At 40.3% G+C, this 25254-nt stretch overlaps 1 protein-coding gene across 4 annotated transcripts in view; it reads left to right on the top strand.

Annotated features, from left to right (window-relative positions):
- Positions 1-24255, top strand: part of LOC109524263 (misshapen-like kinase 1) — a 46136-nt gene extending 21881 nt beyond the window's left edge. The window contains exons 11-33 of one of the 4 annotated variants that reach the window (XM_019884001.1): positions 2890-2962; positions 3945-4068; positions 4137-4232; positions 4316-4450; positions 4997-5038; positions 7274-7594; positions 8178-8312; positions 9334-9468; positions 11869-11939; positions 12517-12593; positions 13458-13546; positions 13822-13916; positions 15057-15144; positions 15291-15458; positions 16389-16494; positions 16580-16735; positions 17626-17769; positions 18041-18175; positions 18299-18399; positions 19028-19177; positions 21409-21568; positions 22004-22143; positions 22677-24255. In XM_019884001.1, the coding sequence (XP_019739560.1) occupies positions 2890-2962; positions 3945-4068; positions 4137-4232; positions 4316-4450; positions 4997-5038; positions 7274-7594; positions 8178-8312; positions 9334-9468; positions 11869-11939; positions 12517-12593; positions 13458-13546; positions 13822-13916; positions 15057-15144; positions 15291-15458; positions 16389-16494; positions 16580-16735; positions 17626-17769; positions 18041-18175; positions 18299-18399; positions 19028-19177; positions 21409-21568; positions 22004-22143; positions 22677-22760 (2825 nt within the window). In that variant the 3' untranslated portion in view covers positions 22761-24255. Of the gene's footprint in view, positions 1-2889; positions 2963-3944; positions 4069-4136; positions 4233-4315; positions 4451-4978; positions 5039-7273; positions 7595-8177; positions 8313-9333; positions 9469-11868; positions 11940-12516; positions 12594-13457; positions 13547-13821; positions 13917-15056; positions 15145-15290; positions 15459-16388; positions 16495-16579; positions 16736-17625; positions 17770-18040; positions 18176-18298; positions 18400-19027; positions 19178-21408; positions 21569-22003; positions 22144-22676 lie in introns of all 4 variants that reach the window. The other 3 variants (XM_019884000.1, XM_019884003.1, XM_019884002.1) reach the window with 3 other exon arrangements.
- The last annotated feature ends 999 nt before the right edge of the window (positions 24256-25254 follow it).

Genomic DNA, 25254 nt, shown 5'->3' with positions numbered 1-25254 from the left:
GTGTGTGTGTGTGTGTGTGTATATATATATATATATATATATACACACACACACACACACACACACACACAGCACGTCTGGACTCGTAGCCCAAATTCAAATGGGTTACTAATTTTACTTTTGCCAAAAAACACATCATTGTCCCAAAAATGAAAAATCCCATTTCATCATAATGGTAAATTGAGTGCACCTTATCTACACCATATGTTGTCCAAAGCTCTTTAACATGCTTCATATTCACTTTTTTGAATACATATCAGAGTGTATACCTGTTAGGGTTCAAGGATGCAGGATGAGAACCCAAGTGAAGATACTGGAGAAACGCTGCATTGGGTGCAAGTCATTTATTGAATTTTCAAAAGGTTATTGGGGGGGGGGGGGCGTTGATTTCAGGCAGGTCAGCAAAGGTCCTCAGATGCTAGGTTCTGGCAGGCAGTTAGGAAATGGAGCAAACCTGGCAGGTTGAGGTGTGGGAAATCTAGGTGGAGAGCAAACGCATGGAACACAATGGAATTTTGGACAAAAGGCAAATTTCAGAGTGGCATGAAGATGGTGGCATGAGCATGAGGATGGTGAAGAAGGCCAAAGACTGTCAGTTAAATAACAACCTAAAAAAAACTGTCTGATTTGAGAGGAAGCAAACAAGTTCAATTCTAAGTAAGAGACAGAATGAACTTTATTCAGTTCTGCCCCTAGTTGTTGTGGTAATGAAAGCCACACTTAGCATTGCCATAACAGAAGAAAGTCAGTTAGAACAGTGGCTCATTTTCATGAGACCGTCTGTCCTTCAAACAGTAATTTTAGCTGAGGTCAAAACAAACGGTGGACAGTGCACTGTAATTCTTGGAACTACAACTACCTGATGGATGGATGTCTGGCTGGATGGATGGATTATTGTGACTGCTTCAGAGTAGATTTGTTTTAGGGGACAGCATTTTCTTTTATTGTTGAATATACACTGCTGCTAACTTATGTTTTGTTTTAAAAATGAAACACAAGAAAAGCAAGATGAGGAAATATGTTGATACGAATATGGACGACACTGTGTTTTTTTTTTTTTTTTGTTTGTTTGGTTTCATGAGGATACTTTTGCCTTTTTGTGAGCACAACAATAATGCATTAGTTTTCTATAGCACGTTTTTGGACACTCAAAGACGCTTCAAGGTGGATACAGTGAAATTACATCTGTTCTGTATCTTACACATACAGCACATTTGACAATAAAGTTGTATCCAATCCAATCCAATACATTATTCATGTACTGACATATTCACGCTCTGGTGGTGGTAAACTACATTCTGTAGCCACAGCTGCCCTTGGGCAGGAGGACGAAAGTGAGGCTGCCAGTATGTGCCGAGGGCCCCTCTGACCACCACCAAGCATTTACACCGAGCAGTATACCAGTGTGAGTGACACCAGAGGCGAGGTGGTGGGGTTTCTTGCCCAAGAACATGACGACACATGACTCGGGCCAAGCGGGATTCAAACAGCCAACCCAACCGTTACTGAACAACCTATTCTTCATCCTGAGTCACAGCCAACCCGCAACACATGGAGTGGGCAAAAGATAATACATTTACAGATCTACTTCATGTTTTTTTTTTTTTTACATTAAGAGTTGATATTTTCAGGTCGAATACCCTTGTCTTGGCCATTACATGTATGCATTGTTATCTGGAAACTCTTGAGACAAAAGAGAAAGAAAGTGAAAGGACAGAAAGAAAGTGAGATAATACAAACAAAGGATTTAAGTGAGGGAGTTGCTGCGTGGGCAAGGAAGTAGAGCAAAGGAAAACCATGTGTTTCTAATCTTCTGTTAGCCTATAAAAATGCATTAATGACAGGTAAAATATGTGTGTGCGTAAATGAACTACTAGTCATAGTGTGTGTGTCTGTGGGACGGGCACAGCTTTAGTTGATTCAAGAAGATCAATGAAATTATGCAGTACAGTTGTGTGGATTTATGCTAACAAAAGGATCCTAGCTTTTAACCCTTCATAATAGTCTTTGGTGTCACCAAAACTTGGCATTAACCCATGTACATGTAGTGTCTCAGCAAACTGCTTTTTGGATCAGATCTCGGTGGCTTGAGCCAAATGACATCACCAGCAAAGAGCACAGCAGAGAAATGTCTCTTCATCATGGGAATGGGTCTTCTAGGCTTGTCTTTACTTTCTGCAAACACCTGTATTCGGCAACCCTTCCATGGTAACATAAGGTGTGCCAATTAAATGTTCACATTACAAAGATGCTTCCGGACCATATGTGAAGCAAATGTTGTTTGACGCTACCGTGGCTCATCTTCCTGCATATGCATATACAATATGCTTCCTTGAGGCACAGAGGAAGATTTGCATGAACATATCACTGGGACTGAGGATAAAATTCATTCATTCAATGAATGAAAGAAAGGATAAAATTGTGTTTACAAATTAAACACAGTCATGGTTCTACTGATGTACAAAAATAGTTGTATATATTATACTATATGCTATATAGTTTTGATATCATGTGGTCCACTATAATGAATTGTGATGTTGAATTATGACAAAGTGCCGCTCTCTAAAAGAATCTGCAGAGGTTTACGATATTTACTTCTAAAGCCCTCCAGGCACCAGTCATTACCTAACATCATCTCTCCAAGACTGCAAGCTGACTTTAATAGACAAACGGTAGTGTTCAAACTCAAACAGACAATGAGGAGGTTGGGTCACGTGCAAAGTCATTTGAGAAGTCTGGTTCCACATACTGTATTACACTCTGTATTTACAAAGGGTACTATAATTCACATTCTCGTAACCCATTTCAGATCATTACTTTTTGGGGTTTGTACTATAAATAATTAATGTTAACACGTTATTCTCTTGCACTTCCTGTCGTGCTTTTCAGAAGGCCTAGAGTACGAGTACAGTGGAAGTGAAGAGGAAGAAGACGAGGTCACCGAGGAGGAAGGAGAACCCAGGTAAATGCCACCACAAGCAAAGAAACCGCAGCTGTTAAAATGTAAAGATAGCACATATTGACACAGAAGGAAACAAGATCATTTCATGTATAATCTAAAGTAAACAATGCAGTCGTCTAGTAGTATGTCTGACTATTTATTAGCTTCGGATTCAGAGGGGACTCTCCCAAAATGAATCCTTTACTAAATACCTACATTGTCATCTTGCAATTATAGAAACAAATCAACACGATGCAGGAATGCAATATAAGAGCACACAACTGTGCTACGCACATCATTTGAGTAGTTTGGAAACAATTCATTTTTCATTTTAATATCATATCACATTAAATCTTGATGTAAAATACACCATTCTCACCAGAGCTGCTGATTATTAAATGTATTAATCATGCAGATCGCTACAGATGGATTTCGCTTGTTTGAAGTTCAAACGAGCTGGCCCTGTGAGGGCAAATTTGAAATCATTTCCATTAAAGAAGCACTCTTAGTGCTAACAATATAGTTTGAGTTACATTGGCCAGCTCTACTGATTCTGAAGGCCCTGGGCAGATTAAATTAACATGGCAACACATAAAGGCCGGAATCATCCACTTACACAAACTAGAATACACTGTTCAGAATAAGTTTATACAATTTCATGAGACAAATGTTAGAATTTAGGTTATACATATAGGTTAGTGCTACTGATAGGGTTTAGGCCAGCAGAGAAGACCTGGCTGACCCTGACCCTTCATCTCCAAGTACTCCTAAATGCATCTCCACAGTACAGTACATTATTAATGAAACTGAAGAACAGTGGATGGCTTCGTGAACTGATATTTTCCAATTTGAAAATACTTATAAATGTTGGTTGATCATTTTGGTCGTCATTCTGTTATTATCAACCTAAATCTGATGTGATTATGATTATAATTGATGAATTAATAATGGTTTGAATTAATAATGATCTAATATGTCTCATTCTCTCCTTCACTTCCTCTAGCTCAATAGTGAATGTTCCTGGTGAATGGACGTTAAGGCGGGAGTTTCTGCGTTTACAGACAGAGGCTCGAGAAGAGAGCCGACAGAGGGGCCACAGAGTTGGTGGGGATCAACAGAGACAACAGGTTCGTTGATTTTATGAGAAACCATCGCCGCACAGTGATACATAAAACTGTAACTGTTGTTATTGCAGCAAATAGCAGAGCAAGAACAATACAAGCAGCAGTTATTGGCTGATCGACAGAGGAGGATCCAACAACAACATGAGAAACGACAAATGTTAGAAGACGTAAGTGCTATTTGTTTGACTTGCCATTTCTAACTTTTAAAAACATAATAGAATAAACTTTGATTTCATTGGAATGTTTCCAGCAACAGAGGCGACAGCTGTCAGATGCTGCCTTTCAGTGGGCAGAATTACAAGAGCTTATGCTTGGGGAGGAATCTGATAACTGTGACAACAGAATCCGAAAGACTGACAGATATCAGAGAACTGACAGGAAACAGGTAGAGATCACATTTTTATTCAAGTTGTATGAGAAGTTGTGTCAAAATGTGCTTATATGTACAAACTGGTGAAAAAGTGATTGATTTAAGGATCTTTTTGTAATACCACAACCATCCTTCCTTCCTCCAAAATAATTTTTAGACAGAACTCTATCAAGGTTGCAAACATGTTGAGCAGCCAACATTTGAGTGACGTAAACCACCACTGCTAGTCGTTCATTGGTCGAGCAGATTTGTGATCAGCATAGATACAACACGGCAAGACAAAACAAAAGCAGATATAAGATAGATAAAAAGGTAAATTATTTGGGCATCAAAAGAGTTTTCCTTAGAAATGTAAAAGAAGTCATGGTAAAATATTTCGTACAGGGCATTGGCTAAGAGCTTCCCGCCATCTTGCAATCTGAATATTTTAGGTCCCACCTCTCAAAAGTCATCTTCGGATCTTTGGAATATGGTTAAATCACAAGCCACTCCTGTTTGTCTATGATGTTTACATAAAGTATGTTATTTATTTGTCTATAACAGGACAATGCAGACAGACAGTGGAATGCTGATGTGTCTATCAGGCCTCTGGACTCAGAGCAGGTAACTAATTTTTGTCATTCTGACATTTTTCACTAAAGTTTGAGTTCTTTGTTCATTGTAGTTGTAAGCATGAAAATGTGTCTCAACTTCCTTTTGGCTGTTATAAGACTATTTTATGCTTTGAAGGAAGATACCGAATGGACATGAAAACAAGCTGCTACATGCATGTGTGTGTCTACCTTAATAGTAAAAAGTAGTAAATGACAAAGTACCGCTCTCTAAAAGAATCTGCAGAAGTTTACGGTATGAACCTAAAAAAATGAATGTTTTATTATCTAATGAACGAAATACTTAATTTAGACAGCAAAATTATTTTAAAGTTTAGTGTTAGTAATATCCCTATTCTGTTTTCTTATTGGATGGTGATGCACACTTAAGGTTGCACCTTAAAAGTAAGGGTAAATCCATACAATTCCATGAGTATTAATTATGAATTTATTGCACGTCTTTGTGGAACACATATTGCATGTGCCATGACTGCGGTGATGGTTTTTTTTTCAATATACTGTATTGTGCTGCCCTAATGCTGACTGCCACTATGTGCAATTAGTAATAGCAAATGTAGAAAGACAGCATGTAGGTCAGCCATGGAATTGATTTTGTCGACCCCTGGTAGTGCAGCCCGTGTTTTTCATTTAGATCTAACGTGAGGGGAAAATAATACGTTTTTAATTCTGTATTTTAGAGGTACTCCTGTTAGGATTGCGAGAGAAGGCCATGACACACACAGTGAAGCAGCTGGGATGTTAGATTCTGACAAGCTTTTCAACCAGTGTTTATCACAGCAGGTCCTTCCTCTTGGTTCTAAAGCTTTCTCTTTCTGTCTCAACTCTTTGCTTCATGTCTACTCTTCCTTTCTTTGTTTTCTCACCGTTGCCGCCCCCCCCCCCCCCCCCCCCCCCCCCCCCCCCCCCCCCCCCCCCCCCCCTCTTTTTTTTTTTTTTTTCCAATGGCCTCTAGGGGAAGGGGAGATTTGGGAGTGGAACTTACTCTCACATACACACGCACGGTCAACAAACCGCGCCGAAATAGGGGCAGAGGAATGCCAAGAAATAGACGTGGGACTGATCCAGGGGAGATTATTTGTTGGTGTGGTGGGGCGAAAGGCAACATTTCCCGTGACTGTCCCAAGAGTAAATTTGTAAGTGCATGACGAGACATTCCTGCTTCTCAGCTAGAGATAGCAATTTTCCTTGTTGGCTTCATGATGGAAGGAAGTTTCATTTTGAAGGAACACGGAAAGTGATAGCGGCTTGTTTGACGGTACATTGATGGTGTATTTCGATATTTGGATGAGGTGAGGTGTTCAAGCCCCCCCCCCCCCCCCCCCCCGCCTCTGGCATGCCCAGCATGCATCCTTCTTGTTTTCTGTTATTTCTCTTGTTCTGTCACTTAGTATTCCTTCGAAAACGTTGCTATTATTTTCAATAGGTTGTCAGCAGCATGCTTTCACTATTGTCTTTCAGGAGTGGAGGGTACACCTCATAACACATTAGGCACGACCGACCATGCAGTAAACTTGTATGTATTGTCCCTGGTGATGAGATTATACACCTAAATGAAACATTTCACTTTTTTTTTTCTTTTTTATTGTTAACCAGCCCTGTTTGAGTCAAATATTCTGCACTGTCAACAGAGACAGGTGTTTCCTGTTTCAGGGCACCACATGTCCAGTAGTTACTTCTGCAGTGCTCAAAATAAATGAGTATACGCCCTCATTGAAAAGTAAAATCTTAATCCGTTTCTTCGTGAACGTACAACTAGCAGACTTTTTAGGATGAAGATACTCACGTGGTTGTATTCTTGTGAATTAGACTGTGGTGTGCACTCAAAGTTTTCTTCCACATCTGTTCGTGTGTACACATTTATGGTGACCGACAGAGCTTGCAGCCTTCGTTCGCTGGGGGGGGGGATCAATTAGTCCAAAATGTCTCCTTGTATATTTTAACATACAATTTACACCAGCGCTCTGATTGAGCAATGTGTTGATTGGGCTAACTACGCCCAAATACTCGACATGTGTTAAGTTATGGTGCCCTATGCCTGTCCATTGTAATATCCAGATAAATGCTATTGTCATGCATTTGGAGTGCTTTAACTTAAAATCTTATTACAGGCGGATTCAAAAGGTTTTGCATCATTCGCCACCTTTTTGGACGTACACAAATTCTGCTTCATTTAGTCGCTCCCTGGCACTGTCTGTTTCTATATGTGCTTTCCATGTTTGCTGCATAGAGAGCTGTGACTCCAAACCAGCTGCTTCAGCTTAAGGCCAAGCACTCACAGCTTCATCTCCAGTCAACAGCCAAGACCCAACATCAGCAGCCATCGTCAGGCAGGAGATCACACCGCACCCTGCCTAAAGACCAAACGCAGCTCCTGTCCCTGCAGCATGACAACAGACACGGGGAGAGAGAGAGGGACCGGCAGAGGCAAAAAGAAAAGCCAGAGGCTTCTGTCCAAAAGCTAATGGTTAACAGCAGGAACACTAGTGCTCCTGCCGCTACCGCTGCTGCTTCCTCGTCCAGTTGCAACGCAAACTGCCAGCGCTCAGCGGTAAAGCCCTGCCTTCCTTGGCTATCAAACACCTTTTTATCACTGCCGTTCCTCACGTTGTGTTACAGGCTGTCTGTCCTTGGTGTGGCCTTGTCTGTTCACAAATCACTCAACTTCTCTTTTGATGTTCCTGTTTCCATCTTTGCCCCTTGCCGCCAACTGTACCCCTCACCCATGTGAAGGACATAAATGAAATGTTTTGACTGCTGGTCATACAGCATAAAGAACTCCCATCGTCGGAAACTCGGAACTACCATTCTTTTCTGCTGCTCAATTCGTAAAGTAGGACTTCTCTAAGTGACTGTTGACATTAAACTGCACATTCACAGTAAAATTACACCCAAAATTCTTGTTAAGTGTTTCGGGTAAGGTAGTGTTATATGGCCAGCATAAAATCGTTTTGTGTTTCATGAAACCACACTATTCTCATGTGTTTAGTGTCGTCAACTCCTCTTTTTAGGTCCAATGGTTCTCCTCCTATTTGATATTGCCAGTTTTCCTACCCCACGGGCGCTGACATCAGGATTGGACCCACTTTACTGTATATGGCACACTTACAGGCACAATCTGCTTCATGTTTTAGGTGGATTACCAGGACTCACATATAGCCAGAATGCTTTTAGCTGCTGGCCTGCCCAACGAGATGCACTCAAGACTAGGTTCTGGTAGCAGTTCTAGTCCTTGTACTCCAGCCATGCAGAGAGCTCACATTAATCAGGTATTTCACAGTCCTGTCATGAAAATTAACTACAGTGCAGTGAAACCTCTAAGAACAACCTATACCGGTTTAATTTTGATTTGTTCAAATTGGAAAACATTCTCCTCTATATTCGTGACCCATGCAAGTCTGGTGCAACATGCATCGTAAATCTGCGCTGAGGTGGGCTAGATTGGGGGATGATAGTTTGGCAGTTTACACTACTGTGGGCGAGACCTCAACCGACTCCTCTCATTTCCTTTAAATGTTGCGCGCTCACATCTCACATGGGTGACAGCTTTGTCCTGAAAAGGAATCAGCAAACTGTACATGATTGCAGCATTGCCACGGCTTTTTCCTAGTGTGGCACCAGACAACATAAGCAGGTTCCCTCATTAAAAACAGAATGAGCTGCTGGGGACTTAACTATGCCCGCCGACCACATGTATCTGCCCCCTGCCAACCATCGGTTGTGTGCCACCCCCTGGGATAATGTATGTAAATAATAAAGTCATGCTGACAATCATAATAATGCATTCATTTAATTGATTTCCACAATGATTCAGAAGGTTTGATACCCACTCTTGTCACATTTATATGATCACATCCACCACACGCCCGCGAAGCTTGCCATTGGACAAGCGGTCTACCTCACGCCAAACGTTAGATGCGAAAGTTGAGATCGACTTTCAGCCACCAAACTGGAAAATGTGCATGTCAAAGGGCATACCTTCTTGACATTGGAACGCAAAGCACGGTACAAAGTAGTGAGCCAAAATCGTGTCATGTGCCTGCATGCTTGCTAAAATGAGGTCTCATCAAGTGTCATCACGCATGATTGTGATTTTAAACCAAGTGACCCGCCCCCCCCCCCACACCTCCCCTGACGGTTTTGGTCAAATTCATAAATTGTGCAACCCATGGGGTCATTCAACTTAGAGGTTCCATATTACAGTACTTGCAAATTTCTCCATTGTGAGACAAATAAAGGTGTTCTTATCTTATCTTATCATCAATGTGTGTATTTTTTCTTTCTTCCCAGAATGCCAATTTACGCTCTAGTCGAGTTGCCCCTCACAGCAGCTCTATGTCAGATATGGCTATCTCAGCTTTGTCCCCGTTCACACCTGTGTCGCCCTCTGATGATGTCTTCTGGGACTCTGAGACACCACCTAAGGTAGCACTGGTATTTTATCTTTTTTTTTTTTTTTTTTAACTGCCGGGAAGAAAGCACACAAAGCTATTGCTGACTGTAAGAAGCGCCACATATAGGGCACCTTTGTTGTGTTTTCTTGTGAATGTGATCATATGGCAAGCTGCCATCAAAAGGAGGTGTTGGTCCTTGGATGTGAAGACCCTCACATTGTGTGGTGTTTTTGTGTGTTCTAAGCATGAGTGAGTGTTTATATTTCCAGCAAGTGCGTGCGCTTTCGGATGAAGGAGACATTTTATGTTTTACCTCGGTGCCACTCACTTTCTCTCTCCAATGTTCTGTTTCTAATATACCGGCTGTCCTGCTAGGTCTTAACCAAATACCCCATTTGGTGTATTTACGAACAGAACGGCATTTGGATTTAATAGGACAAGTAATAACCACAACAATAACAGGAGAGCTAATAGAGCCGTCTATTTGCTATGTTAAGTTGTTGAACTAACACGAGGCCATATGGAGTCAACAGACCAGTTAATAACTCAATCTCTCCTGTGATTGCAGTGTGGCTTTGAAAAGGCGCCAACAGTGTCACATAACCTGACACTGCTGAGCTTTAATGAGGCACTTGAGTTGACACACGGTTGCTGAGATTTTGACACGGCTGTGCCATAGGTTGGGGGGGGGATTAAATTTTTCCACATAACCACTGCAATGTGTTTGCATAATCCTATTCATGAGAAGAAATTGAGTCTGCTTAAACTGATACAGCAAAAACAATTATTAGTTTTCATATTTTTATCGAGCATATCATGTAAGAATTCACAGGACAAGGAGGAAACAGTCAGTGAGCCCTTGGATTTATGAACTCGTTGACCCTCTTTTGGCACCTATAAACTCAACCAAATGTTACCTTAGGTTGTACATCAGACATGTACAACAATCAGGATGAATTTTGGACCATTCTCCATTCAAAAACAGTTGCAGTTAAGCAAGATTTATGGGGATGTCTGGTGTGAATTGCTCTTTTCATGTCATGCCATGGCATCTCAATTGGGTTGAAGTCAAAAATCTGACTGGGGTCACCGATCCTCAATCTTTACAAACATCCCAGAGATATTGCTGAACTATTAACAGTTTTTTTCAAGAGGAAAGGTCCAAATTTCATCCGGATTGTTGTGCACATCTGCTCTACAAATTAAGGTAAAATCTGTTTGAGGTTATTGCTGCCAAAGGAGAGACAACCATTTATAATATTCTAGGGTTCACATACTTTTTCTTCCCTGTCCTGTGAATGGTTGCATATTACGCTTGAGAAAAATCCGAAATCATTTATTTGTTTGTTTGGTATTAGTTTAAGCAGTCTCAGTTTATTCTTGTGATTTAGAAAAGGACCACCCCATGTTTTATGACCAAATTAGGCAGAAATTCCAAAGCATTTGCATACTCTTTCCTCCCACTGTATACAGGATATGGAAAATTTGCAATATGGATGGTATGAAATCAGCTCACTTCCTTTGATGTCAGTTGTCACTTCCTCTCTGTGTCAATACTGTAAAAGTACTATGTATAGGTATACAAATGAGACATTGCAGATTATCCATACTGATCAGAGCACAAGACTCTTTAAGGGCTCTATTTTCGTGGACAGCGCATATGCGCTTGGGCGTAATCACTGGTGCATCTTGATTTTTTTTTTTTTTTTTTTTTACGTGCAAGCCTCCTTTAGTTTGTTTGCGAATTGAGTTTATCTGTAAATGTTATAGTGCATTTTAGGGTTCACTCTGAAATGTTACCCAACTTTGTGAGATTCTGCTAGAGCAGTGTTTCTCAACAGGGGTTCTGTTGAACCCGAGTAGTCCGCGGTGTAATTGCAAAGGGTCCGTGAATATTTAATATCTTTTTATGCTTTTTATTCTATGACACAAATAAAAATAGTATTATTTTGCTCCCTGTGACTGAGACCTTTATCTACCTAAAATAACTGAGGATAACTGGCCTTTTTTTTGTCTAACTCCATCTGTTGAACTAGTGGAATTCATTATATTTTGATAAGAGATCTCGCTCCTATGTGCATGGTTCAAGCTACTGCATGATGACTTTCAATGATCTGCATTCATTTCAAATTATGAGCCCCCTTAGCGTTTCAGTGGTCATACCCCATTCATTTCTGAATGGATTTCTTTGTTGTGAAACATGCTATTTTGGTCTGGAAGTTATTACTGAAAGGTCATATTTGCCTCAAAGTGTAATAAAGGCAATTTAAAATGCAGTTTTTATTGTTTTTAGCACGAACAACTGTTCTTGTAAAGTACAATTTGGAGGGAAACTAATCATGTGTTTTCTTTCCAGCTTGTTCAAATGATGTTTTGGTCCGGCGCAAGACAGTATATGGAATAAAATTTACTGATAAATGGTATTTTACAGGTCCCAGAACGAACCACCTCTAAGTTCTACTGCAGAGAACTGGTGAAGGGACACAAGAGGGCCGCATCCAGGTAGTAAAAAGATGTTTCTATAGATTTGCTGTGTTTCTGAAATGTCCAAAATTGGTCCGATTTAAATGGTTTACTTGGAGCGATTAAGGCAACAAAATTCTTAGTGAGGGCTTACTTTTTTTTTTTTTTTGGTAAACTTTAACTACCGTTGTCACCCTTTTGGTAACTTTTAGACCATCAGGAATCTTCAGAGGTTTTTTGTTTTTGTTTTTGTTTTCACTTGTCCTTATGAATTAAATGTACTGTTGAATTATTGTAATATCTATAATTGTATACTACTTACCCACAACAGCAAATACAGTTGTTTCAGTTTGGGTCAGAGTAACGTGCTCATTGGATACACTGACTGTAATTTATGCAGTTGAAATAGTGCTGCAAAGACAATGATAAGGCATTGTGTTTGCACATGTCATGTACCTTCTGTATTGTTGAGGTTTATAGTTAGAAAATCATCGGATGTGGTTTACTTCTCAAATCTTGGTTCTTGAGGAAACAGCATATCCGCATACTGTATGTGATTGGAATTCATTTCCAGCTTACGCTCCGTTTGTCTGTGTGTGTCTCTCCCCCCATCTAGTGGCAGTCCCGTGCTTATGACAGATAAAACTTCTAGGTCTGTCTCTCACGGTGTGTCTATCAGCAATAACAATCCAGGTTAGTTTCTCTCTGAGGTTTCTTTTTGTAATTGATGAAAATAAAAGAAAAAAAAAAGACTAAATAAAAATTGTGGTTGTTAATTAAATATCCTTTTTCTTTTCTGACATCCGTTGCTGTGTGGGTCACACTGGACACAAGAATAGTAAAATTTAGAGAAAAAATGTTGAAAGAAAAATTGCAGCACAAATGTAAATGCAGTACAGTATATTCGTTGGCCAATATCATTCAATCTTGATTCAACAAGTGATTGATAATAAGGCAAGCAATTTGTGTACAGTATTTATTGGTGCCTGTGACCAACAGTAATTACTCAATATTATTCTGGGTGTATATTTCTAATAATATCCAATGCAATGAATTCTTGTCCTAGAAACATAGTAAGTCTTACTTTTGAGGTTCTGACTTCCACCATTTTTATTATTGTGCTTGTTACCTGCCTAACTGTAGAAGTGCACAGTGTTAAACTGCAACCATTTAGTTCGAGTTGCCTTCTGTCTTGTTAAACTGCAGCTGAAAATAAACGATCATCTCAGTTTAGCTTCAGGCCCCGGTTTAAAGCGGCATGCGGTTTTAGATTGTCTCAGAGATTTACTGCTTTATGTGCTAATTATGGAAATTTAATATTTGTTTCACAAAATCTGTTGCTGCTAGAAAGACTGTTTGTAGTAGTGGTAATAAATATTTGACAGTTGGTAAGTGAAAAATGAATTTTTGGGACACTATTCATTAACTACAAGAAAACCATTTTAGAACTCCACGCAAGCCAGTCGAAAAATACATTTTGCACACGTAACATTTTCCTAGTCGAACTGCAGAGTTGTATTGTTTTCCTCTCCAAACTGTGAGATTTTTGGATTGTAGATCATTTCAAGATGGAGAGTCCACGTGTGCAGCAACGTCTTCAGCAGCACAGGCGGCAACAGAACGACGTCACTGGCCGACATTTCCAAGTAAGACATTCTTGACTGTGTAATAAGTAAGGTTATGACCATATACTGTCACAGGCATCTCAAAGTTAGATTAAAAAGAGCTGATCACAAAAGTAAATTTCATCTTGGTGAATAAAGCCAAGTCAAGTAAATTACGGCAAACATCTTTATCATCAGAAACAGATGCACTCAGATGCATCCAAAATGATGCTGTCTATGTCACTCTCTGATTTGATGATCTTGTTTTCTTTTTTTTAATCGGCTTGCATACTGTATTTTAACTCATCTCTTTGTAGGGTGTCAAGACTGTTCTGGGCCCTTTCAACAAGGCCACAGAATATTCCTCCTCCAGTGATGAATTTGGGAGTAGTGATGAAGAAGAGAGGAACAGGTGAGCTGTTTTACATCGCTATCTGTTCGTTCATAACTACAACGGGGTTGTTTTTGATTACGCTAAAACACTGATGTAAATCAGAAAAAAACACTAATAATCTGTCAGGATACAGCAAAAAGAAAATTTGAAAATGTCATGTCTTATTTTGCGGATCTGGTCAATAATGCCATTGATAGATCGCACAAATTGCAGTCAATCAGCCCTTGTGCATAAAATGCAAAATATTGAGCAAATTTGATAAACTCGATCAGATAGGTGTAAAGTTCATGTTATATATCAAAGACTCCCCTCTGTCTAGTTTTTTTTTTAAAGGGGAAAAGAGGAGAAGGAAAAAAAGATAATGGGAAGGGGTCCAAAAAACAACCAAAGAAAATGAAGAGGAAAAAAATGGGCCATTCTTTTTGGTCTTGGTCACATAAAAAACACGTCCCATTTTAAGGCTCATTTTAAGTTACTGGTAATATCCTGAATACACTCTATTTACAAAACTTAACTTTTGAATGTCTGCCAAGAAAAATATATACATGCCCTGCGATTGGCAGCCAACCAGTTCAGGGTCTACCCTGCCTCTTACCCATAGACAGCTGATATTGGCTTCTGCATGCCCGCAACCCGAGTGAGTGATACGCGGTTTGGAGAATGAATGACTGATAGATATAATGTTGAGCCCCATATCGACCCCTCCTTCTGGTTATATTTTATGAATGATGGGTCACAGGCACATAAGTTGACTTTGAAAAGTTGAAAATACGTCATCAAAACTTGCTCAAACTGCAAACTGTATTATCCATTTGAACCTTTTTGACTGCTTAAGTTTTGGCAGGCCAAGCCTAATAACGGAGACCCTCTTATGACTTTTCTGTCAGATCGTACTAACTCAAATCAAGCCATAACTACTGTATGTTAGCTATTTCGTTGTACGGCATGACCAATGTACAATCTTTGCATTTCATACATGTTTCCAAAAAAGAAGTTGGAGGTCGCTTTCTGAATCCGTGATCTGTTATTTCTTTGTCTCAGTATAAGTTCATACTTGAACATGCTTATTTTTCATTGCTTTTCAGCTTGAAAACTTATTTCTCACTCTTTCATCCATTAGATGTTTTCTAATTGATTCACATCTTTCTATCTTTATAGTTGTGGCTTCCCCAATGGAAAGAGAGATAAATACTTGAAGCAAATACCAGATGGCATTGTGCTGCAGCCTCACCAGAATCTTAACCAGGTCTTTTCATCCACGCACACACACACACACACACACACACACACACACACACACACACACACACACACACGATATTCTCACTCACTTATTTGCTCCTGCTGTGAGACATTATATTATACTTGACCGTGTTAATATTTGCTCCACAGATTTCTCAGATGACGTCAGATGCTACCTACATGCTGCCAGACCTACTGCAGAAAATATCTTCTGCAAGTCCTTCTTGCAATGCACTAAGCCAGCAGCAGCAAGCACGAGAAGAGAATTACACGGAGTCACCCACGGCGCTGCGATCCCCCACACACCAGGAGCTACCTGTGAGTATATCTAGTGTGACAAGTAACAGAACACAGAAACCCTTAGTCAGGACAGAGTTTTATATAAACATTGAATGTGGACTTGAAACCTCATTAAGGGCCAATTTCTTCACTGTAGATTATGCATTTTTGCCATAAATGGAATGTACAATCCATTGTGTTTTGCAAGTACATTTTAATCAAAGGTGGCCCGGTAGTCGACTGGTTAGCACTGGCCTCACAGTGCTACACACCTGATACAAATGATCGATAAATTTATCAGGCTTCTCGGAGCTTGCTGATGATCTGATTATTTCTAAAACATACTGGATTGAGGCCCTCGAGGACCGGGGTTGGGGACCTCTGTTGTAGAGGGATTCCTCGAGGGCTGTGATCAAAACTGGTTCCGGGACACATTTGGGCAACAGGAGCATCGATGGAAGAAATGCATTGAACTCCAGGGAGGATTATGTTGAAAAATAGTAAAAGATCAGAATTCTATCTGCCTCTCGTCTGGTTCAGGCCAGAAACTTTTGCGACACCACTCTTTTGTGTCCGTTTGGAGGGATGAACATGTTGTGCTCTGGAAGGTGTCTCACAGTCTTTAATCACACCACTAAAAGTCACAACATTTTTTTTATCACTTTTTATCACTTTTTGGGGAAAATAGCCATGAAAGCCATGAAAGCTAGCAAGCTATCAATCAGTCCATCAATCAATCAATGTGACTGTTTTAGGAGTTGCATTAGTTGTATTTGTCCACAAGAGGAAGGTATTGAGACAGTTATCAGCAGTGAAGTGATCTAGTACTACAATAGCTTTGTATTGTACTCACATCCATCAAGAGTATGGTTAATTATTTGAATGTACTATTGGTGTTTAGAAAACCACTGGCTCATGCAGCGTAGCTTTGAATGACTACAATTTTCCTCTCTATTTGATTTTCCTCAGGTTTTCAGCAGTCCGGCTAGTAAAAACACCTCATCTTCCTCTTCCTCTTTCTTCTCCTTCATCGACCCGAGATTGATCCCTATCTCTTCACCACCACAGAGCCCAAGTGAGCACACCCCTAAACAAATATACAAGCTTTGTTTCCGTTATAATAGCAGGAGGCCCAGTGTTATAAGACATCATGTTTTCAGTATGCAGTAAGGGGGAGCCAATCAAGAGAGCGAACCACAGGAAGGGATCGGTGGTGAATGTGAATCCAACCAATATTCGACCACAGAGTGACAGTCCTGAGATCCGCAAATACAAGAAGAAATTCACCAGTGAGGTGCTCTGTGCTGGTCTATGGGGTTGGTCATTTTCTTTTGCTCAAAATCATATTAAACAGTGATACAGTATGTGGGTCAATATCACTATCACGTGCCTTTGGTGTCCTGATCAGACTCTTCCACTGGCACAAAAAAAAAAAAAAAAGAGAGCCATTTGTTGTTGAAGCGGTGGATAGTTGCAGAGTGAATATTTACATTTATGTTTCATCATTCATCATAATATGTGTGTAGCTGGATGTTGTCTCGCTTAACATGTCAAGCCTGTTACAGTGAAATATCATTTGATATAAAACAGGACTCGAATGGTAAAATTTTGCCCATAAAATTTGAGACTGTAAGTACATTTTTGTTCATCGTGCGCATTTGTGACCAGTAAATTTGCGGATATGTCTGTTTTTGTAACTATTCTTGATTTTTTATTGATTTTATGTTGCTGACAAACTACTGGTCCACCCACCAGCCCATTTGTCGGTAATATTGTAAAAATGAGTGGAAATGTTTATTCAAGTGAATTTATCGTGTTGCCCCTAAATTTTAGGTTAGGGGTCATGATGCTGCCACTAAATGTTAGCCTGGAGCCCCGTAAAACCTTTCAAGATTTTCTAAATACATTTGTGAAACAGTACACAGTCTGCTTGCTAAATGATTCATGTTGCTCAATTAAGCTCCACCATAAAATGCCTAATTAGCAAAAATGTCCTCCGCGTCATTATCCAATCTGTCAGCAAGTTGCTGTCTGCATGGACATTTTCTTAAATCTGTTTTTTTAATGTATTTAAATTTCAATTGAGTTTTGAGGAATGAAAGTGCCCTTGTGGTGATATTAACTCATATACAGAACATGACAGAGATGTCCATTTTCTTAAATATAATAATATGAGTAGTGAATTTTGATTGTGTTTGTTCTGCAGGAGTGAATCTGTTGGTGGGGACAGAAAATGGTCTGTGGCTGCTGGACCGAAGTGGCCAGGGGAAGGTTTACTCGCTCATTAGCAGAAGAAGGTTTCAGCAGATGGATGTGCTGGAAGGACTCAATGTGCTCATTACTATATCAGGTACACATACTGAAGTTTTGGCAGTTGTATATTTAAAATTCGGGGAATTACCATAACCACATTAACCATTGTCAAGTTCTCGTTAATGGCTAGAGAAGAAATTACCTTTGAATTTTTTTTGTGTAAAGGCAACTGCATTTCCAGTCGTCAATTTGTGTAAAAAAAAATAAAATAAAATAAAAAATAAATAAAAAAAAGGTTGACAAAAAAAAAAAATAAAATAAAAAATAAATAAATAAAGGTTGACTTTTTTTTTTTTTTCTGTTTCAAGGGAAAAAGAACAAGCTCCGCCTTTACTATCTTTCCTGGCTGAGAAATAAAATCCTCCGGAATGACCCGGAAGTGGAGAAGAGGCAGGGTTGGACATCTGTTGGCGATCTGGAAGGTTGTGTCCACTATAAAGTGGGTAAGGACATTAACATTTGGGACGTTTCTTGAGACTGCAAGCCAAGGCAGAGGGAAAGCTGAAGGTTGCTGTTTGAGTTTATTTGTGCATTTCATTTTGAGGTCTTTGTGTCCCTTTGTATAGTACGTTACGAGAAGATCAAGTTCCTAGTAATTGCTTTGAAGAATGCGGTGGAGGTTTACGCCTGGGCGCCCAAACCCTACCATAAGTTCATGGCCTTTAAGGTTGGTAATGTTTTAATGTGGTAATGTGGAGTTTGCTTGTTCTTCCTTATGCTCGTGTGGCTTTTCTCCGGGTACTCTGGCCTCCTCCCACATTGCATTCATGTTAAGTTAATTGATGACTCTAAATTGTCAATAGAATGATCATGTGAGTGTGACTATTTGTGAAGTGATATGTGCCAAGCATGGTGTTCCCATCTCTCACCCAAAGCCAGCTGGGAGATGCGCCAGCGCCCCCGCCCCCCAAAAGCTCGATAAATGTTTTTTCCCGGGATGTTGAAATGTCAGCGCTATTCCCTTGCAATGTACCGTATTCTTTCCCATCATCTCAAACATAGCAGACCAATACTTCTTCACTTATACAAAAAACATGAGTATTGACGGACTAAACACTGATTGAGGTCAGTCCACAAGCAAACTCTCCCTCTTTGACAGACGTGATCCATTCAGGCTATGAGACCCCCACTCTCAGGAGAGTCTCATTAGAGCTGTGTCCCATTTCTTGGCATCCACCATGGCTTGCGCTACTTTGATTTCCTTGCTCGAAAAGGCCAAGGATATACTGTGTTTTGTATGACTTATTGTGCCCATTAATTTGGGTCATAATCATGACATTTTCTCTTCTCTTCAGTCTTTCAGGTCTTTACCACAAAAGCCACTGTCTGTTGATCTGACAGTGGAGGAAGGCCAAAGGTTAAAGGTCATCTATGGTTCCTCGTCTGGTTTCCATGCAATTGATGTCGATTCCGGTACGCCGTATGACCTCTACCTGCCCACACATGTAAGTGTCCTCTCCTTCCGTACAAAAACTTGCGTTCCATAGCTTGTTTAAACAATTGTATCCACGATTTTCACTCGAGCTCCACCATTGTCTTGCAGGAAATATACTAAAACAAGTCTTTACGAGTCTTGCATTGGTGAAATTCCATTTGTTCAGCATCACACAATAATAATGAGAATCATAATCAGAACAAGAACAATAATAGCATAAAGGCAAACATTTTTTAAATGTCGGCCAAAGAGATTAAGAGCTACAAGTTTACATGATTCCCGGCAAGGGTTCCGGTCTCTCGTGTGGCCCTTTTGCTAAATAACTTGCCCACCCCCTGACTTCACTTTATTTCTGCACTGCTGCATGTGGGCAGACTTGTCGTGTCTCACATTCCAAATTTTGTCAGTGTTTTGCATCATTACATTATTTTGTACATATACCAAATATTGCACAGCTAATGATGATGATGATGATGATTTTTTTTCAGCAGTAGCTTTTCTTACTACAGTATATGATTACTGTCTCAACCTGTAAGCGTGCTGGCATACTTTTATGTGTGTCTCGCTCTCTCCCTCTGTCTCTTTTTCTCTCTCCGTCTAGCTCTCGCTCTCAAACACACACAAAACTCATCCACCTCACCCATGTTCTACTTTCAGTAATGAATCGGTGGTAGGGTGAGAGCGGTATGGTCGGACATTTGGAGGGAGAAATACGCTCTAAAAATACTCTTCCTGTCCTCCTTTACGCGCCTGTGTGTGTGTGTGTGTGTGTGCGTGTGCGTGTGCGTGTGCGTGTGTGTGTCTGTCTTAGAGAGAGAGAGAGAGAGAGAGAGAGAGAGAGAGAGCTCGTCAGTGTGCATGTGTGCCTCTAGTATATTAAGCCAGTTTTCACCCAGCTGTCTGCCAACTCGTGCCTTAACCTTGCCTCTTACAAAGTTGTTTCCGACCTTTTTTCTCTGAAACTGATATACACGCACACACAGGCATACTGTACTTCACTGTCTTTGGGGACCCTTGAGAACACTTGACGCCTACTCAAGCACTGGCGTGCAGACACACAATGCGTCACTCAGCCACGCAAAGTAGCAGCCATTAACATCCACACACATCTGTGAATCAGCTCTGGCGGTTTGCGCGAGCGATGTAACAATGCTGATTCCAAGGCAGAGGATCAAGATTGCGTTGCCTCTGTGGATGCCGGTGCTGATGCTGAGGATTGTGGTGGCTCACACTCTGGTGATGTATAGAATGTCCTCCCTTGCCTGGTTAAGTGTGCACCTTGCTGGCTACTGCTGGCGCGGAGCGATGTTGGGCCACTAAGACCTTGCTTAAAATACTTATTGGCTGAAGTTTGATAGAATATCCTAAGAATGTATTTTTACATTGTAGTTTTTATTATTTGTAGGTAATTCAAACCAGGTTTTATCACTTGTTGAACTTTTTTCACTGGGTTTCATCCTGAACGGTCGTATACTTGGAAGTTATTTATCATGTACACTTCTTTGACTTTTTCTTTTCTCTAGCAGTGTTACTCTTAATGATTGTCTTGATACTTCCAATCAATTAGAGCTGCAGATAACAAATATTTTGATATTTGAATGTACGACTGAAAATTCTGTCACATGATTGAGTATGTGGGTGAAAAATATATATTTTTGCTTGGTTAAACAAATGTGAATACAGCAGAGAAAATAACACATTACACTTAATAATGAACGACCAACTGGTGTTAAGATAATCAACTTTTTTTTTTGTTTAATTCCAGCTGTGCATAGCAGCGCGCTATTTTCTTCCTTCGAAATCATTAGATTTTGGGTTATGAGCCAAAGTGACGTCAGAACCACAGTGGCGCGTTAGCTGGCTGAAACAGCACAATTGAGGAAGCCGAATTTGATCAGTAAGAACTGCAACGGTGTCAGGTTGTCAAGCATCAAAGTGTGCAGAATCATTTACGACGTTGACTGTCTTCTAAAAGTAGTCGGGTAGCTCTCACCAGCTTATGTTATGGGGCATTCGCTTAGCAGCTATCTGCAGGTGCCATTATGTTAGCCTTTGTCCTCAGTTTGGCTACAACTACTATATCTGCAGATGTGAATCACGTACTCTACGTCATGCCTAGAATCATTTATATCGGCAATGTTTCATACTGCGGAAATCATGTTTTGCCTTTCTATTTAGCTTTTGACTTACGCTAGAGTAGAATTCCTAATGGTTGCGTGTGTCTGTCTTTGTGTTTCACAGATCCAGGGTTGCATCCATCCGCACGCCATCATTATTTTGCCAAACAGTGCTGGAACAGAGGTTCTTGCTTGCTACGAAGACGAAGGCGTCTACATTGATACCTACGGCCGCATCATCAAGGATACGGTGTTACAATGGGGAGAGATGCCTGCATCTGTCGGTGAGGTCCCCCCCCCCCTTCAAGTAACACTTTACACAATTTGTCTGTGCTTGGGTATGAATTTGCAGAGTTATATAGAGTGAAGAGGCGTTCAATTTTAACATTTACATTTGTCACTTGAGATAAAAGAAGGATGTAAAAATGTAAAATCCGCAAAATACTTCATTTGTCAAAAACTGATGACGCGAACGGTTGTGCGGATTGTTGAATCTTTCAGTTCCTATCTTTGGGTCTGCTTATTTCACCGAACATCTTTCTCTTCACCCGTTGTTGAGTCTGCTTGGCCTTGAAGAAATGTTGCAAAAAGGCCGCAGTTAACCAAAGAAAGACCAAAACGTACATTCAGGATTAATGCCTATAGTTGTGGACGGTGAATGCAACTTCACTTTCCTGCCACGTGGATAGTCATTCACTGACTCCTCCATGCCTGTGCAGCTTACCTCCAGTCCAATCAGGTGATGGGATGGGGAGAGAAGGCCATTGAGCTCAGGTCTGCCAACACGGGAAACCTGGAGGGGGTTTTCATGCACAAAAGGGCGCAGAAACTCAAGTTCTTGTGTGAAAGGAATGACAAGGTATGTCATTATGATACATTGCACCAATTTTCGACAAGATTTTTTTTTTAATCACATACTTAGTACTTAGTAGCAATTATTATTATTATTAAGTATTACACGTTTTCTTAACTCATTCAATGGCAAACATCTGTAACTTCTGAACAGTGGCTTCATTCTAGAAAGCAACTCAAACAAAATGTAGGAATGTCTTTTGAAAGCGACATAATTATTAAGTGAGAAGAGCATCAGACTCTTTTGCTACCACTCTCAATGATTAACCCTTTCATACAACCTGTGACCTGATAACATGTTAAGATGTCCACTGCAGTAACCGCTGTCCCTAAGAGGGTTAAACATTAAAAAAACGAGAAAACTTGTACATGGCACGGAATGTTTTTATTCCGATGAATGACTTGAATCGCACTCGGCATTTCATGAGTTAATGAAACAAACGATGAATGAAAAAGAATAAACATGAAATACGGAAATGAAGCCATTATGTTGTGGTGCAGATTAATTTGAATGTCGACCGTGCGTGTCTCTTGTTTTAGGTCTTCTTTGCATCAGTGCAGTCGGGTGGCAGCAGTCAGATTTACTTCATGACGTTGGGTCAGAACTCTCTTTTCAACTGGTAATGAACTGGACGCGTGGCTCCAAGATCAGCTGCTGGTGTGCAGGCCTTCATCATCTCAGATTTTCACACTTGTCTACAGTTTGTCACATCCCGGATGTGAAATTAGATCACATCCATGAAATTGGGTTAGGAGCATCACACTGACATCACTTTGGAGCTGCTCTCATCAATAGATGTCTGAAGCTTTAGTCCAACAAATCCACTGGATTTTCTTTTTCCCCGCATGTGCAAGGTCATCTTGTCTGGATCAATCACTCGCTTATGGCTATTATCTTCTGGCATAGACATTCCAAAGTTCTGCTGCAGTGCTGCTTACAAACAGTATCCAGGTAACGGAAGTAAAAGGGGGAGAAAAAAATAGGAGCTTTATTATCCCTTGTTTACTCTGTAGAAATCGTCTGAGTGCTTCATGAATGTGTACGTGTGTGTGGGAAATGGATGCACATGCGATCGCTCAAAACGTTCTTTAATAACATTCCAGATTGCTTGTCAGCGGTCAGAATTGCTGGAGCTATTCAAACAGCCACATGGAGATGCTTAAATGTTCCGGCTGCTGTTAAATATTTAATATGAAAGAACCTCAGTTAAAAAAGAAACAAATGTTTTTTCCACACTTTACAGTGTTCAGTGGTGAGCCCATATGCACTTTGCTAGGGAGGTTCTGACATCCTACCAGCAGTTCCACGTTCATTCGTTGTTTACTTTTATCTGCTTAGTGAATTTGATTTGCACCATCAAACATTTTTGTATTGCGAAGTTGTTGATCTCAAAAGAAGGCCTCGTTTCAACAGCGACTATTAAGGAAAATTAAGATCATGCCACTTCAACATTGTTCATTTACCGCTTGTTATTAAAAAGAAATTCACATTTTTTGTAATTTTTCGACATTATTTTCATTTTTTTTTTTTTTTTTTTACTTAGCAGGCTTCACAATTACATACCACCAAATCAATGTAGTTTGTTTAAAATGTACAATGATTGTGTGGCAATCAAAAAAACAAAACAAATGCAGTCCAAACAGTATTTCTGGTTTTTGTGTCTTCGCATTGTACAGATGGAAGATGTCTATGTCTATGTAAAACAAATTGTATAAATGACTAAATGCCATATGCAGTTTTGTTTGAAAGGTGAATATGAAGACTGCGTTTCAGATAGGCGGTTTTGTCAAGCGACCAATCGGAAATGCGTTCCTGTTTGACCTGTGATTTCATTCACGGAAGTGTGGTGTGCTGCAAAATCCGACATGTGCAAGTGACCAAATATTGTATCTTGCCTGAGAAAAGATCAACCAACCAATGTTACAAACTTGCCTTGAAAATTGCAGTTACAAGGAAAAATGAAGACTGGCCCACAGTGCCATTCCACATAAGCATTTTTTTTTTTCTTTTAGGGAATGCCGCATCCCCTGCCATGCAGCCGTGTGAGACTGCATCTTTTGTACATGCAGATTACTGGCACATCACACCGTTGTGGATTAAAAAAAAACATTCATGAGACACAGTCGTTGCACTGAATCGCTTTACTCGTGATGACAAAGACCGTTGTATTTACATGGACCTTTAGCTTGGTATCAAGGGTTTCCAATGAATGGTGAAATGTATTTTCTATAATTGCCGGTTATTCCCGGGTTATTGGGAGCAGACATGCCCACGGTGCGTCATCTCACTCAAGGTGTATCAGAAATTAGCGAGCCCGCTGCACTTCCACCTACACGTTCACCGATTGCCACTCACCTCTCCCAAGTCTACACCATCAAGTCTTTTAACTTTGTCAACAAGTCTTGTCTCAACTGGTGCGTTTCATCCCTCCTTCCAATTCCCTCTGTTCCCTCCTCCACTCGACTTTCATCTTCCTCAAACTCTTATTCCTCCAATCTTTGTTCTCAAGAGTTGTTTGCTCTCTCTATTCCATCCACCCACAGCTCTGCTGCAGAACCCTGCAGCTGCATCAATTAGCTTCTGGTAGTGTCGCCGGATGCAGTCGGGTGGCATGTCAAGCTGCATACTCTTCTACTAGTGCTGCACGAATACACGAAAGCATGAGGACAATTTATGGATTTGTGTAGAATTAGTTTTGTCGCATAAACTCATTAAAACTAAGACATTTTTGTTGTCAGACCTGCATTTTTCGGCATTTGCGACATTTGCAGCAAGTGTTGAACACCACATTTAATGCATAGCTGCACATTTAGAAAATGACAGTCACAATCTTAAGTGGCTATTCGTCACTAGACCAAAGAAGGCTATAGTTGTGAAGTAGTTCGATTTCGGACATTCAAGAATCGTATTTCATCTTGCCAAATTTATGTGACTCAGATTCAGATTGAGAAAACTTTATTTATCCCCGTGGGGCAATTAGAGTAAGTGATTGTGTGTAGAATAAGCAGGGCAAGAAATATGGAAGGATGAAGTAGTTGGTGGCAGTGCTAAAAACCCCGACCTTAAACTATACATAAAGGTGCATTTTTACACAATTTGAATTTTTGATTTGAAGCT

The sequence above is a fragment of the Hippocampus comes genome, unplaced genomic scaffold (genome assembly GCF_001891065.2).
Source record: "Hippocampus comes isolate QL1 unplaced genomic scaffold, H_comes_QL1_v1.1 scaffold156, whole genome shotgun sequence".
Lineage (NCBI taxonomy): Eukaryota > Metazoa > Chordata > Actinopteri > Syngnathiformes > Syngnathidae > Hippocampus > Hippocampus comes.
This window is presented reverse-complemented; position numbering and strand designations above follow the sequence as displayed.